This window comes from Mya arenaria, chromosome 4 (genome assembly GCF_026914265.1).
Source record: "Mya arenaria isolate MELC-2E11 chromosome 4, ASM2691426v1".
NCBI classification, from domain to species: Eukaryota; Metazoa; Mollusca; class Bivalvia; order Myida; family Myidae; genus Mya; species Mya arenaria.
In genome coordinates, this window is record NC_069125.1 from 25,851,473 (window position 1) to 25,865,038 (window position 13,566).

Consider the following 13,566-nt stretch of genomic DNA (forward strand, 5'->3'; position numbering starts at 1 on the left):
TGAGTAAAATGACAAAGTTAAAAATATGATATCATTTATATGTTATAATTTATACTCTGAACTATTGGAAGTACCCTATTACCAACAGTCTAACTTATGGCTGAATAAATTTCATCAGTCATTATAATAACAAGGAGATATAAATGAACAAAACACTTTATTTAATTTTAACAATTTATAAATAAAATTGTAGATATAATCAAGAAACTATAACTCCGGAAATATTATTCGTTGAATGTGCTTTTTAAACATATAGACAATTCAAAATACCTTTGTAGGCTAAATGAAACTCTTTCAAGACAAGACTTTACAATAAACTCTAACGTTAAGTTTGTATTTCACTTGACACAATTTATCCAACTGTAGCTAACTTTCTATGAGAAGTACATACAGCTTTTATTGATATCTGTGAAAAACATTTCATTTTTTGCATTTGATATATTTGAAAAACATTCATCTGGTGGATTTGTTAGAAAAACATAAACTTACACAAAAATATAATATGCAAAAAATGTAGATAAATAATTCATATATAAATACAATGAAAAATACAGAGACAAGCCCAGTAGTCTAATATTCAATAAGAGATGTTTGTCAAACAGTATGCCCCCTCATGAAGTCAAGAATATTTGGACAATTGAATGAAATATGAAAGGACTGAAATGACAACTGATTAGACATTGACGTTGGATGCCTTTTAGGCAGTTTAAAGATAATGATCATTCAAAGTGTGGGGATAGTAGGTACAGTTTTTAATCATGTTCAGGCTATGATTGATCTTTGCAGATAGACATGTATCCTCTTAGCCGCAGGGAATGAGTAAATATAATGTAATTTTAAAAACCAATATGAGTTGCATTGGAAGTTACTTTTACCTTGACCTTTGACCGGATAACCCCTTAAATCAATAAGGGTCATCTACTGGTCAGGCCCAACCTCCAAGTCAAGTTTGAGGGCCATAGGTGCATGCATTGTCGACGAGTTATCACTCAGACCTTTTCACATTCAAGGCCACTGTGACCTTGACCTTTGACCCAATGACCCCTAAAATAAATAGGGGTCATGGAATGGTCTCGCCCAACCTTCATGTCAAGTTTGATTACTATAGCTCCAGGAAATGTCGAGGTTTTGTTCAAGGTCACTGTGATCTTGACTTTTGACCAAATCAATAATAGGTCAGACCAAGCCTCAATGTCAAGTTTGGAGACCCTAGATGCAGGCATTGTTGAGTTATCACTAGGACAAGCTTTGACATTTTTTTCCATTAAAAGTCACTGTGACTTTGACCTTTGACCCGATAACCTCGATCAACCGACATGTGCAAAGCAATATACCCACTTTTCCTCGAAGGGGGGCATAAGATAAACCCTGTTACGGGGCACAAAGCAAGGGCCCAAACAATAAGACTACTTGTATTTTAATGATTCAAAATATCACACAACAACATCAAAAGAGAAATATTTTTCAAGCATTTTGATAAATACAACAAATGTATTAATATAATATTAAGTAAGTTTCATAAACTCATTTTTAAGACTTTCCAACAAGTAGTATGCCACATGGGTGCTTTTCAAAATAATGAGGCTTTTTCTTTTATCTCTCTTAACTTTTATTCATTTTTATCACTTTTGGGAAATGTTTCAGGCACATAATGGTCCAATCAATCCTGTTAAGAAAATTGTTGAGTTTCAAATGGATGGCTCAATCAGAAAAAATGTTGTGTAAGAATATGTTTCTAAATTTGCCCCCTGTGCACCCAAAAAAGTGTGACATTTTACATGAAGACCTTAATTCAAATGTGTTTTATTTTTTAAAACTGAATGATATAGTATTTTGTTATTTTTTTAATGTAACTTAACCCTTTCTCATTTTAAAAAACGTATTTTAAATAACAAATATGTATTATCTTAACCAAATTTTAATGTCATATGACGGACCCCCATTCATTTACAAAAGAAGAAAGAATATTAAATTCACATTGAGAACACTACCATTCCATTTAAGCACTATTTATATTAAATTACTATGTTATTTCAATAACTTTAACCTGCAACCTTTATATAAATAACATAGTTTTATTATTTCATACATTATTTTGTCCGTAACTCAGATGCATGACTTATTACCCCAAAATGTCCCCTGTGCACCTTTTCGGTTGTTAGTTGTCAGATTTCTATAATTTCTTCAATAAAATGATATTCTGCTGTATTTCCCAGAAAAGAAAGTAACAACAGATGCAAAATCAGTTTTCAGCCTCTCACATACAGAGATTTGAAGCATCTGCATGGTTTAAAGCAATGTCCCCTGTGCACCGTGTTTTAGCAGATTTCAATAAAATGTCATAAACTAACAAATATGGTGCTATTTTCACATTCTAGGAAGCGTTTTTGTTATATTTAGGCATCACTTGATAGTTTAGCAACGTGATGGCAAGTATGTTATAAATACTGTTTTTTATTAATTAATTATAAAGCCATTAAATGTTTACTTTTAAAGGTTTATTAAAATAATTTAAATACAGTTTCAGTATTGAGGCACAAGATAACATAATTTGTTTAAATATACTATTTTTATTTTATCATGACAATCAAAAACATCAAATCAAATTGAAACTAGAGCTGTCACAGGAGTGACGAATACCCCCAAATGCCGCCTGGACACATGAATGGCAAACCATTCCTTTGAAAAGAGGCCATAACTCCAACGTTACTGCACACTGCATCTTCTTTTATCATGCATGTATTGTTTGTCCGGAAACTATTTTTCTATTTTCGTAACAGTGCACAAAAAGCTTTACTCCACTGGCCCGATTTTCAATCACAAGCATTGTCTTCACAGAGGCTGCCTATACAGCAAGTTTCACCACAATATCTCATGCCCAATTAAAGTTATGAAGCAGAAACCATTTTTCTATTTTAGTAACAGTGACCTTGACCTTGGCCCCACCAGCCCCAATATCGAACTTGACCTGTATCTTCTGATGTTACACCTGTGTACCAAAAAATGTTCAAATCTGTCAAGCCGTTCATGAGTTATCGTCCGGAAACCATTTTTCTATTTTTAGTAACAGTGACCTTGACCCCACCAGCCCCAATATCGAACTTGATCTGTATCTTCTGATGTTACACCTGTGTACCAAAAATTGTTCAAATCCGTTTAGCCTTTCATGAGCTATCGTCCAGAAACCGTTTTTCTTGTTTTAGTAACAGTGACCTTGACCTTGGCCCCACCAGCCCCAATATCGAACTTGACCTGTATCTTCTGGTGTTACACCTGTGTACCAAAAAAAATTCAAATCTGTCAAGTCTTTCATGAGTTATCGTCCGGAAACCGTTTTTCTATTTTTAGTAACAGTGACCTTGACCTTGGCCCCACCAGCCCCAATATCGAACTTGACCTGTATCTTCTGATGTTACACCTGTGTACCAAAAAAAATTCAAATCTGTCAAGCCTTTCAATGTGTATTGAACTGTTTCATTGAAATCGTACGATCCCACGTATCTACTTTTCTTAAACATTCTGTAATGAGGACTTGTTGAACCCTGCATGCAATCATGAAGTTGAATTAAAGACATAATTATATGCCCCTGGAATTGAGGCTATTTTTATTATCCTTTTGGGTTCTTAAGGTGAAAAAATGCCACTGGTAAAGTTTGATTTTAAAGAAACAAAATGTTAAGTTTGAATACTTTCAATGTTTTCACCGAGAGTTTTTTTTATATAGACAGTATGATATAAAAAAATGAATTAATAAAATTGCTATGTAATCATACTAAAAATTTGTTTTATTACCTTACTCTAATATATCATAATTGTAGTGTCACAATGGTATTATTTGAAAATGTCATCCATGCAAAAATATAAAAATGGTTAATCAATATAACATAGAAATATCTTTATGTTAATATCGAAAATGCACTAACACTTTGCATCCAAATGATGGATGTCTAACCTTAAAGTTTTTTGTTCAATATTTTTTACGTGTAATTTAGAAGCAGTGTGGAATAACTAAGTCTGTGAAATCGAAGATAATCAATTAAAAGTTAATGTGTTATTAAAAAAACTGTAACATTTAACAGTTGATTTACGGGGCGGGAAGTTTTTTGCCAAGTCCGGAGGCAAGGACGCTATGGGCACGTTACCCGTGATGGGGGACCTACAGACAATTCTAGATAATGAGCTGAAAAAATCTCGTCAGCTTCAGGAACAACTGGACAGGCTTCGAGCGGAAAACTACAAGCAGGCAAATGAGTGTAGGTTTTGGTGGATTCAAGTAAAAGTAACTGCATCCAATACTTGAATTCTTGATACTTGTCAGGGGTACTTGATCCGCATGTTAGTTATTGCACTTTTCTATTATATAATTGAAAACACTCTCCAATATTGTACATGGCAATTGATAGTACCGGTAACTGTTTCATGCTGTATCAAAAACATTATCAGTTATGCTGCTTTCATTAGTTCCAACATATTTAATTCCTGAAGAAGTACAATTGACAGCATGAATTCAATACAAACACATAAGAATTTAATCGGAAGCTAAACACTTCTTCAATATAAAAAAGTTATGTTAATTATCTGGTTGTCTATTGCACTCTGATGGACTGTGTTATCATGTGTTTGTGCAAATTCAGTCAAAAGTATTTAAAGGATTTCATGCTTGGCCTGAAAACTACTTACCGGCTTAGGAGTGTAGGTTACAGCAAACTATTTAAATACGATTAAAGAACATACGGTACATGTGTATACCTTCTACTCAGCTCTTTCTTCATTTTCAGTGTTGAAGCTAAAGGGAACTCTAAGAGAGAAAATGGTTGCGGATTCTACTAACATGATGACCCCGAATATCAAAGCCCAGGTCCAAGTGCTTATTCGAACCCCAGCCCCACATCAGACCAGTGGCAAACCTCTATTGACCCCTAGCGTGAAGAAATCCCATCAGGTAATAAAATAAGCTTATAGCTATCACCTTGTTCCATACACTGTTTTCTAACTTAATTTTGTCTGGGATGATATAGTTCAAGGCCCTGTTTCAGAAAAGATTGTAAAGCTTATGATTGAAACTTTCTAAGCATTACTCCATATTTGGCTTAAACTGTATTGCAATAAAAATGAAAACAACATTACTCCGTATTTGGCTTAAACTGCATTGCAATAAAAATGAAAACAGCATTACTCCGTATTTGGCTTAAACTGCATTGCAATAAAAATGATAACAGCATTACTCCGTATTTGGCTTAAACTGCATTGCAATAAAATGAAACCATCATAAGTACATGAAATGTATAGATTTTGCCCATTTCTAAAGGGTTGTCCCCAAGCACACTTTTGCAGAGTATGGCTTACATATATCTTACTGAATTGGGCCCCTGAATAAATCCTGAAATTAGGATTGAAAGCTTTTAATTTCAGACTATTATCAAGTTGTTATGTTTGTTGTTTGGTGAACATTTGCATTGAGTAAGTAACAAGTACCTTGAAATGTACATCACTTGCTTTGAAACAATGTTAACAGAGGTCTCGGCCCCTTAACCTTCCCTACTTTAGACCTGAATCCATCCCTCATACTCAAACAATACAATACTGATTTATTACATTTTTTCCAGGCACTTGCATTGTCATCTGCTCCAACGCCACAGCGGATTCAGCACAAGATTCCGCACCGGTTTGTGACTGGGCTGAATACAAGAGCCACCAAGTGTGGTGTGTGCCTGGGTAGTGTCCCCTTTGTGAAACAGGCATCCAAATGTCAAGGTAGCTCTAAATATGTTAAAATTGTTTTTCCTTTTTTTACTTTCTATCTATTGTTCTGGTATATTTATATATACTAGTAACTACAGTATATGCAAGCAGATTTGTTAATTCAAACTGTATAACGCATGTTTCCTATATTTCTTATCAGACTGTATGTTAATACTGAATTTTTATTATTTTATTCCCTTTCTGAAAGAATGTTCCATGGTATGCCATGTGAAGTGTTCTAACATTGCCCAGCCAACGTGCGGCCTCCCCACGGAGTATGTCCGCCATTTCACCTCCATGATGGATAAGGGGCCAGCCCTGTTGCCTAGCAACACTGTGGGATCCCCTGTGGAAGGGGGCGAAGAGGGGATTTCAATGACTGGCTGGCTCAAGGTACCAAGGTAGGGTTGATATATGTCAAGTTTCTCACTTAGCTCTTACTTTATGTCTAAGGGGCCAGCCGCGTTGCCAAGCAACACTATGGGATCCTCTGTTGAAGCATAGTTAATTTATTATTTTGGTGCTTAAGTTGTGGTTGTTGTGCAAAAAATCTTAGACAGGACTTAAGCTCCATTAAAGATTTGCACTTGAAAAGGAGCCTTTTGCACATGTGTATGTATCAAGGATAAGATATACATTGCGAGGCCATCTTATTAAGAATTACAACCAAGTACATATCATTCAAAAAGTTGTATTTACGATACACTGGCTAACATTCGTTGAAAAGATGGCCCCTGCTATACTTGAAGATGGTTGATAGATACAGTCTATAATTATATTTGAAACTATTAAAGGAGCAGTAAGCAGCCTGGGTGGGAAAGACGCTATGCCAAAATGGAAGGCAACATACTTCTCCTCTTCTACGAGGATAACGACGCCAATCCATGCGACACATTTGACCTTGTCCCCCCTGAGACAGATGTTACTGTACACAGCGCAGTCAGTGCTGCAGAGTTGCCGAGTCTAGCAAATAGTGACCTGCCATACGTGTTTAGATTGGAGCATGAGCCATTGACGACATGTTGGCCGGGCAGGTAGGGTTTATCAGTTCTATAGAGGCTATCTGCATATTTTATGTACATAAAGGTCATTTTATCAGCAGATTGTTGTATGAAAACTTGCAAGAATATGTTTGTGAACAAATTTAGTGGTGATTCAGATTTAAAAATGAACACCCAACATGATACTAACCTTTTAAGCGTTTTTCGTAAAACATGCTTGCAAACTAATAAGATAATTTATCTGTTGAACTCAGTTATCAAAAATAGCACAAGCCTGCAAGCTTGAATCAATCCCAGGCTTTTAAAACTTTGAGTTTTGTTAAACATTTTTATATTCCAGTAAATCTTAAAAGTAGATGACTAGTAGTTTTTTTTGTCATCTTGTTAACATTATCTGTAGTAATCACAGCAGTTGATCCCTACCATTGTATTTCAGGGTTCTTTATCTTATGGCCCCGGGATTCCCTGAGAAACAACAGTGGGTGGCGAGCTTGGAGGCCGCCATCAAACACCTCCAGAAGGGGGACAAAGTTAAACGCTCAGTATGTGAAATTTAAAGAATTCTGCAGTTTTTTGTATCTTTAATTAATAGGGAATGATGCAGTAATGTTTTCCCTACATGTCTTTTGAGTGCAAATACTTCTGAAGGACATTGCCGAGCAAACTAAGAATTCCACAATATTTTCAAAATGATTTGCATATGTAATTGGAATGTATTACAAATATTATGTATGTTTATCAGCACTGTTTTGTATTGTAGAAGATGGAGATGACCACATTACTGGACCTGAGCGGAGATCAGAGACCGGAACTCAACTGTTCACTGCTCCTTAGCAAGCAGGTAAATAATTGTAGGAATGAGTGAATAATTGCTTTCTGTAATATAATCATGTTGTTACATACATTTACATTGTATATGTATGTATCAGGAAAATGTAGCTGTTATCTGAATTTGCACATGATTTGTGTTAATAATAAACCTAGGTTTAGAGAAGAGACTGGAGCTTGAATATTCACTGCTCCTTAGTTAAACAAGTGGGATTCAATGGTTGTTTACTGAAATGTATTGTTTGTAACATGGTTCATTTCCAATTGATGTTACTTGGGGCAGACAAGGCTATGTTTGCGTTGAATAATACCAGAGGTCCACCCGTTTCCACAAAACTGAATTTAGTTTTACACAGGTCTAGCATTTCTACTAAAAAAAAAAAAAAATGTTGTATTTCCAGTTGATGTGACTTGGAGCAGATGAGGGCATATTTGCAGTAAATGTTACTTAAATTTCCCCTGTTCTTACAGAACTGAACACTAATTTGTACACCTTTAAAGTTTTACAATTGGAATTTTTGCTTAAATATTCCTAAATTTTTCTTGTGTTTCCAGTTGACGTTACTTGGAGCAGATGAGGGCCTGTTTGCGGTGAATGTAACACGTGATCCTCCTGTTCTCACAAAACTGAACACCTTCGAGAGCGTCCACCACCTTAAGTTTATTCCTCAACTTAGCCTTATTGTCCTTATTATGGGTAAGTTAGTCCTTAAGTTTATGGTTGAGATTGAGCGATTTCTTCAGAAAATTTCTTTTAAATAAATATTTGTACATCCGTTTACAATAATGCCTGTAATGGCTGTGTTTGCAACTGAACCAATCATAGGATGAATCGATTAACGGGATTAAATCTATTGAAATATTACTGTTACATATTCTAAGGGTTATTCCAGTAAAACATAAAACCCATGGGGGGAGGCAATTATTTTCATAGTATATGGGTGGGTGTCTTTTTTCGCTAATTTGGACCCCAAAGGAGTAAAGTTGCTTCTGTAGGGTGATGGCATAATTTAGAAGTGCCTTCTCCACATGGGTAATATGTTGAAATGGAATAGCCCAATATGATACTAGATAAGAGAGTAATTGTTGTGCTCATTGGAATGAAACATCATTGCAGCTACGGTAGATAAACATTTAAAACAATTTTTAAGAAATATAAGTAACTGTAAAAGATAAATCCGAACCTGGCCTAATAACCACAAAATATGATTATGTATGCTAATGAATTCTTATGTTAACTTGCCAAGTTCAATTGTCTGGAGATTATTGATTTACTCTTACCTTCACATTTTAATATTAGTCTTACTTGAACAATTGCTAAGGACTGTTCCATTTAAACATATAACCCCATGCGGAAGGCACTTTTAAAATATACCATCCCCCTACAGGAGCAAATTTACCCTTTCGGGGTCCAAATTAGAGAAATAAGACATCCACCCATATACTTTATATAATAATTGCCTTCCCTTGTGGGTTACTAGTATATGTTTTACTGGAATAGCCCAAAAATGAAATTTGTAAGATCATACATATTGATATACAAGTGATGTGTATTTTCTTGTTTCAGGCAAAGATCGACGTATTCTCACAATTGACAAGAAGCTCATTCAGTTACGCCTGGGGCAGTCAAGCGGGGAGGAGACCCAGCCTGTCCACCATAATGTTGTCAGTGATGTGGTCGGGTGCACGGTGTTTGACGTTGGGATGTGTGGGGACGCGGTGTACATGGTGGTCGGCATGACGGAGAAGATCCTAGTCATGAAGTATAACCCTGAGCTGAGGCAGTTTTGTGTTAGGAAGGTGGGTTTTAAGATGTTAGCAGGTTTCAGTTTGATTTTTCTTCCGTTATGCTCTACATTGAAAATGCATTTTTATAGGTACATGAGGATTTTTTTGTGGTTTCCCAGTGGAGCTAATTTTTTAAGGTTTAAAAATACCAAAGTTTGGGACTTGGAAAGTTTTGCAATTCAAAGACCTGCATTGAGAGAAAACAGTGAAACTACATTTGAGCTTACGCATTACAGTTGTATATAAATGTGTTGAATATTAAGTGTTCTACATAAATAAGCTTTTCCTGTTGAACAACTGTTTCAATCTTCCCTTCTAGGAGTTATCCTCAATGGAGCCATGCAGCTGTGTAATCGTCGTGGAGGGCTTTGCCATCATTGGTACTGACCGATTCTACAAGATCAATCTGGATCATCCCAGTTTGCTGGGTAAGAATGTTTTTAAGATAAGGTTAGAGTAGTTTTTGTTGGTGTTTCTGAATATTTATGTCGCCAGCGATGGATAGCAGAATCATAGTGATGACTTTGTCAGGCGTCAACCCCGATACACCTTCATTTCTGATTAATTTCTTTTGGATGACTTGTTGCAGAGTCATGGTAAGTAATTACATTACCGGTAGTCATGGGAAGTACATGACCCCTATTGAATTTGGGGGTCAAGGTCATGGTTATGGTGACCTTTACTTGTAAAAGTATGGGCACTCCTACTATGAGACAATTCTGATTCACAGATTTCTGGAGTGACCCTGGTTGATTAATGAGCTCCTGTATAAAAAGATAGTGTATCAATTAAAATCAAATGAAATGAAATCTCTTAAAGGGACTCTGGTTCACATTCTATAGAGCCAGAAATAAAAAAATATATACTGTGTGGTTTGTAACAAAACTAGTGTAACAATGATAACACTTCATAACATGCTCATAAAAGAGCTTTATTGTTAACAAAAGCCACATAATTTTTTTTTTTTTTGTGGAATAGCGTAAGAAACACTGTTGAACATTGAATGATTTTAGGCTAAAAATTACAGAATTCTGTTGAAATTAGTATACGTCAGTTGCTGTTCAGTGCTCTGTCAATAAAAGTAGGTAAACTTAATAGATTTTAAGAAGGTTGAAAACATCGTAATCAATGTAAAATCTGAGAACAAATAAATGTGAGATTTTATTAAAACAGGTATTTCTCTTGATTCAAACTAATTACCAAAAAATTGAAAGAAATCAAATCATCAGACGCTAGGAAGATTCTAGGTTTTGTCTTTTAGATAATATATGTGTACTATGTATCTATGCTTGTGTTTTCAGAGTTTGTGGACAAGAAGGACAGCTCCCTGGCATTTGCTGCATTTGGAGCGGCCACCCATCACAGCTACCCTCTGGCTGTGGTGCAAGTTTCACCTGAAGGCCTGCCATTAGAGTTTCTGCTCTGTTTCCATGGTAACCAAACATTTAAATATGCCATGTGATAAATTATGTCATATTTGCTACGTTGGAAGGCAAAATTTTGCTTAAAATGAAGACTTAATACAAAGATAACTTTTCTTCAACTAAACCATTTAAATGAAACAAAGGGCAGTCTGTGCCCCTGAAAGAGCCCATCCTTCGTTTTATGACTGGAGTTTGATTAGGTGATTAGTTTCATCAAAAACTGACAAACCCCTTTCCAAAATAATGTTTTGATAGTGTTCCATCAGACGGCTGTGTTGTGAAAAGGTTTGTTGAAGTGTTTTAAGAAACTTAACTTTCAATCAAAGTCTGGTAAAAGACCGAAGGCGGGGCTCTTTCAGCGGCATAGACTGCACACTGTTTCATTTAAAATAGTGAAGAAATAGTGAAATGATCTTTGTTTAAAGTCTTCAATCGAAGCAAAAAGTTGCCTTCCGACATAGCATTTATGATGCAATTTATCATGTGGTTTACACACACTGTTTTAGGTTATAGCATGATCATTTAATAGCATTGGCTGTGTTCAGAGAAAATATATAACTAGTGTAATAACTTTTAACGTGACCTCATAAATTAATAGCATTGAAAATGTTCTAGCAATACAGCCATTTGTTATATATTTAGCGCTGTAAAATATAAAATTAGTTTTTATGGTATAAATACAATTTTGATATAAATAGAATAAATTTCATATTGAATGACCATTCACGTAATATCCCCAAAATGAATTGACGAGACAAGTTTATGGTACTGCTCTGCAGGATTGATCATTGTAACCGCCCATTTTCAGAGTTTGGTGTGTATGTGGACAACAAGGGAAGAAGAAGCCGTCCCGCCGACATGAAGTGGAGCTGTCTACCTCTTTCTCTAGGTAAACACTCATTTTAGCAAATATTTAAACTTCTTTCAATCAACTCACTAACAGACTTTATGTTTGCAACAATTGTTTTCAAAATTACGTTTGTGTTGACCATCTGTTTCAGAAAGAAATTTTATTATGGTTCCTCATATATCTTCATAAAAAGCAATGTCATGTCACAGCTGATCATATAGTTGTTGATCTCTGCCAGTACACTGTACTAGTAGTGAGTATACAGAACCAGCTAAATATAGTCAGAAATAGTCATTCATTACCGTTACAGTGACCCATATTCCATCCAATGCTTTATTCACACGTATTTCATTATCGTGATACAGTATATGAACTGCATATTATATTTACCAAGGTCTATCAGAAGTCTTTCTGATGAAATTTATGTTCTGTACTTGATAATGTATTACTTTCTTCACAGCTTACAAAGAGCCATTCCTGTATGTGACATATTTCACCAGTGTCCAAGCCATCACTGTCCCAGCCAGTAAGCAGGAAATCAGGTAGGCTAATAGCTCAGTGTTTTTTCTTTTCTTCAGATTAGCTCTGAAGCAAACAGCTAGACAGATAAGTTCTTGTACATCTTAAGTCCACTATTTTGACCATTTTCTTGTTGGATACAAACATTTGTATTGGTATTTAGAATGATTTGTTATATTCAATAATCAAAATAATTCCAGACATGTGAACCTCTGGCAATGTCAGAGCGGTAGATTTGGGTCTCCAAGCCAGTAGATTGGGTTCAAAAGTGGTAGAATTTTTCAATCCCTTAAATTTTCAGTAAAAAAAAATTATGGATACAATGTAAAGAAATACCTGATGGTTGTGACTATTTTAAGATTTTTGGAAATTACGCTTTAAAAAGATCATGGTTCACTAATTCAGTAACACTGGTGTTTTACTCTTAGGTACAAAGTCTAGAATAGGTAGATGAATGAAACAAACATATTCATTTTAATGCACTATTATGTTTAACTCATTTGACATAAATGGTCAAAACAAAACAAAAGACCTTGTGGGACCTCGATACCTGGGCGTGGCTCTGAAACCCTGCACGGTATTTGTGGGTTCGAGTAACGGGGTGACCACCCAAATGCTCAGTCTACGGGGCAAGGACGGGACCATAGAACTTCCTATGGGCAAAGAGAATAGATTAGGGTGAGTGTTTTAGTAAAAAAAGATGGTTTTGAATACAAGAACCGGGTATGGTTCAACATTTTAATCTAAACAGGCTATTTCATTTGCAATGAAGATGCCGAGTGGAGACTTGATTATGGCAATGTATTTTTTTTATTGAAACAAGAAATATAGTTAAAAAAATGTTATCCATGGTTCTTTGAGTGACTGATAGCGTAGGGCCATCAATTTTAGTTATTTTGTTTCTCAAATTCTTTTAAAATCCAAATAAAATAATACCTGTAAATTTATGTTAATCTGTACGAACATTTTCTTCAGGTTGTTAAATAATTACATGTTATACACTATGTTTCAGTATACGATCGGCCAAGAAAGGTGACAGTTCGAAGAGCCAAACCTACAACGTTAACAAGTACAAGTCTCCTCGTCTGTGTCGACGCCTGTCCCTCACCTCCATCGATAGTAACAGCAGTGTTTCCTCATCATCCACGGTGTCCAGCTATAGCAGTGTTCAGACTGAACTTTAGTTATTGTTAAAGTTTCCTACAGTGGCTCTCACCTCCATTGACGGTAACAGCAGTGTTTCCTCATCATCCACGGTGTCCAGCTACAGCAGTGTTCAGACTGAACTTTAGTTATTTTTAAAGTTTCCTACAGTGGCTCTCACCTCCATTGATGGTAACAGCAGTGTTTCCTCATCATCCACGGTGTCCAGCTACAGCAGTGTTCAGACTGAACTTTAGTTATTGTTAAAGTT

General features: G+C 35.5%; 1 protein-coding gene across 1 annotated transcript; it reads left to right on the forward strand.

Moving 5' to 3' along the window:
- The first annotated feature begins 2,426 nt into the window (after window positions 1–2,426).
- Window positions 2,427–13,336, forward strand: LOC128230717 (citron Rho-interacting kinase-like). The gene is made up of 16 exons (XM_052943163.1): window positions 2,427–2,433; window positions 4,080–4,253; window positions 4,779–4,942; window positions 5,607–5,754; window positions 5,951–6,143; window positions 6,537–6,776; window positions 7,180–7,285; window positions 7,504–7,584; window positions 8,127–8,268; window positions 9,139–9,371; window positions 9,679–9,787; window positions 10,661–10,792; window positions 11,592–11,672; window positions 12,094–12,159; window positions 12,683–12,830; window positions 13,165–13,336. Exons 1-16 carry the CDS (start codon window positions 2,427–2,429, stop codon window positions 13,334–13,336), a joined length of 2,196 nt encoding a protein of 731 aa, XP_052799123.1.
- The last annotated feature ends 230 nt before the right edge of the window (window positions 13,337–13,566 follow it).

Bases quoted from the DNA above. Each gene is read 5' to 3' on its own strand.
- LOC128230717 (XM_052943163.1), top strand. The intron at 9,372-9,678 runs GTGGGTTTTAAG...CTTCCCTTCTAG, and splicing joins GGCAGTTTTGTGTTAGGAAG to GAGTTATCCTCAATGGAGCC. The intron at 10,793-11,591 runs GTAACCAAACAT...GCCCATTTTCAG, and splicing joins GTTTCTGCTCTGTTTCCATG to AGTTTGGTGTGTATGTGGAC.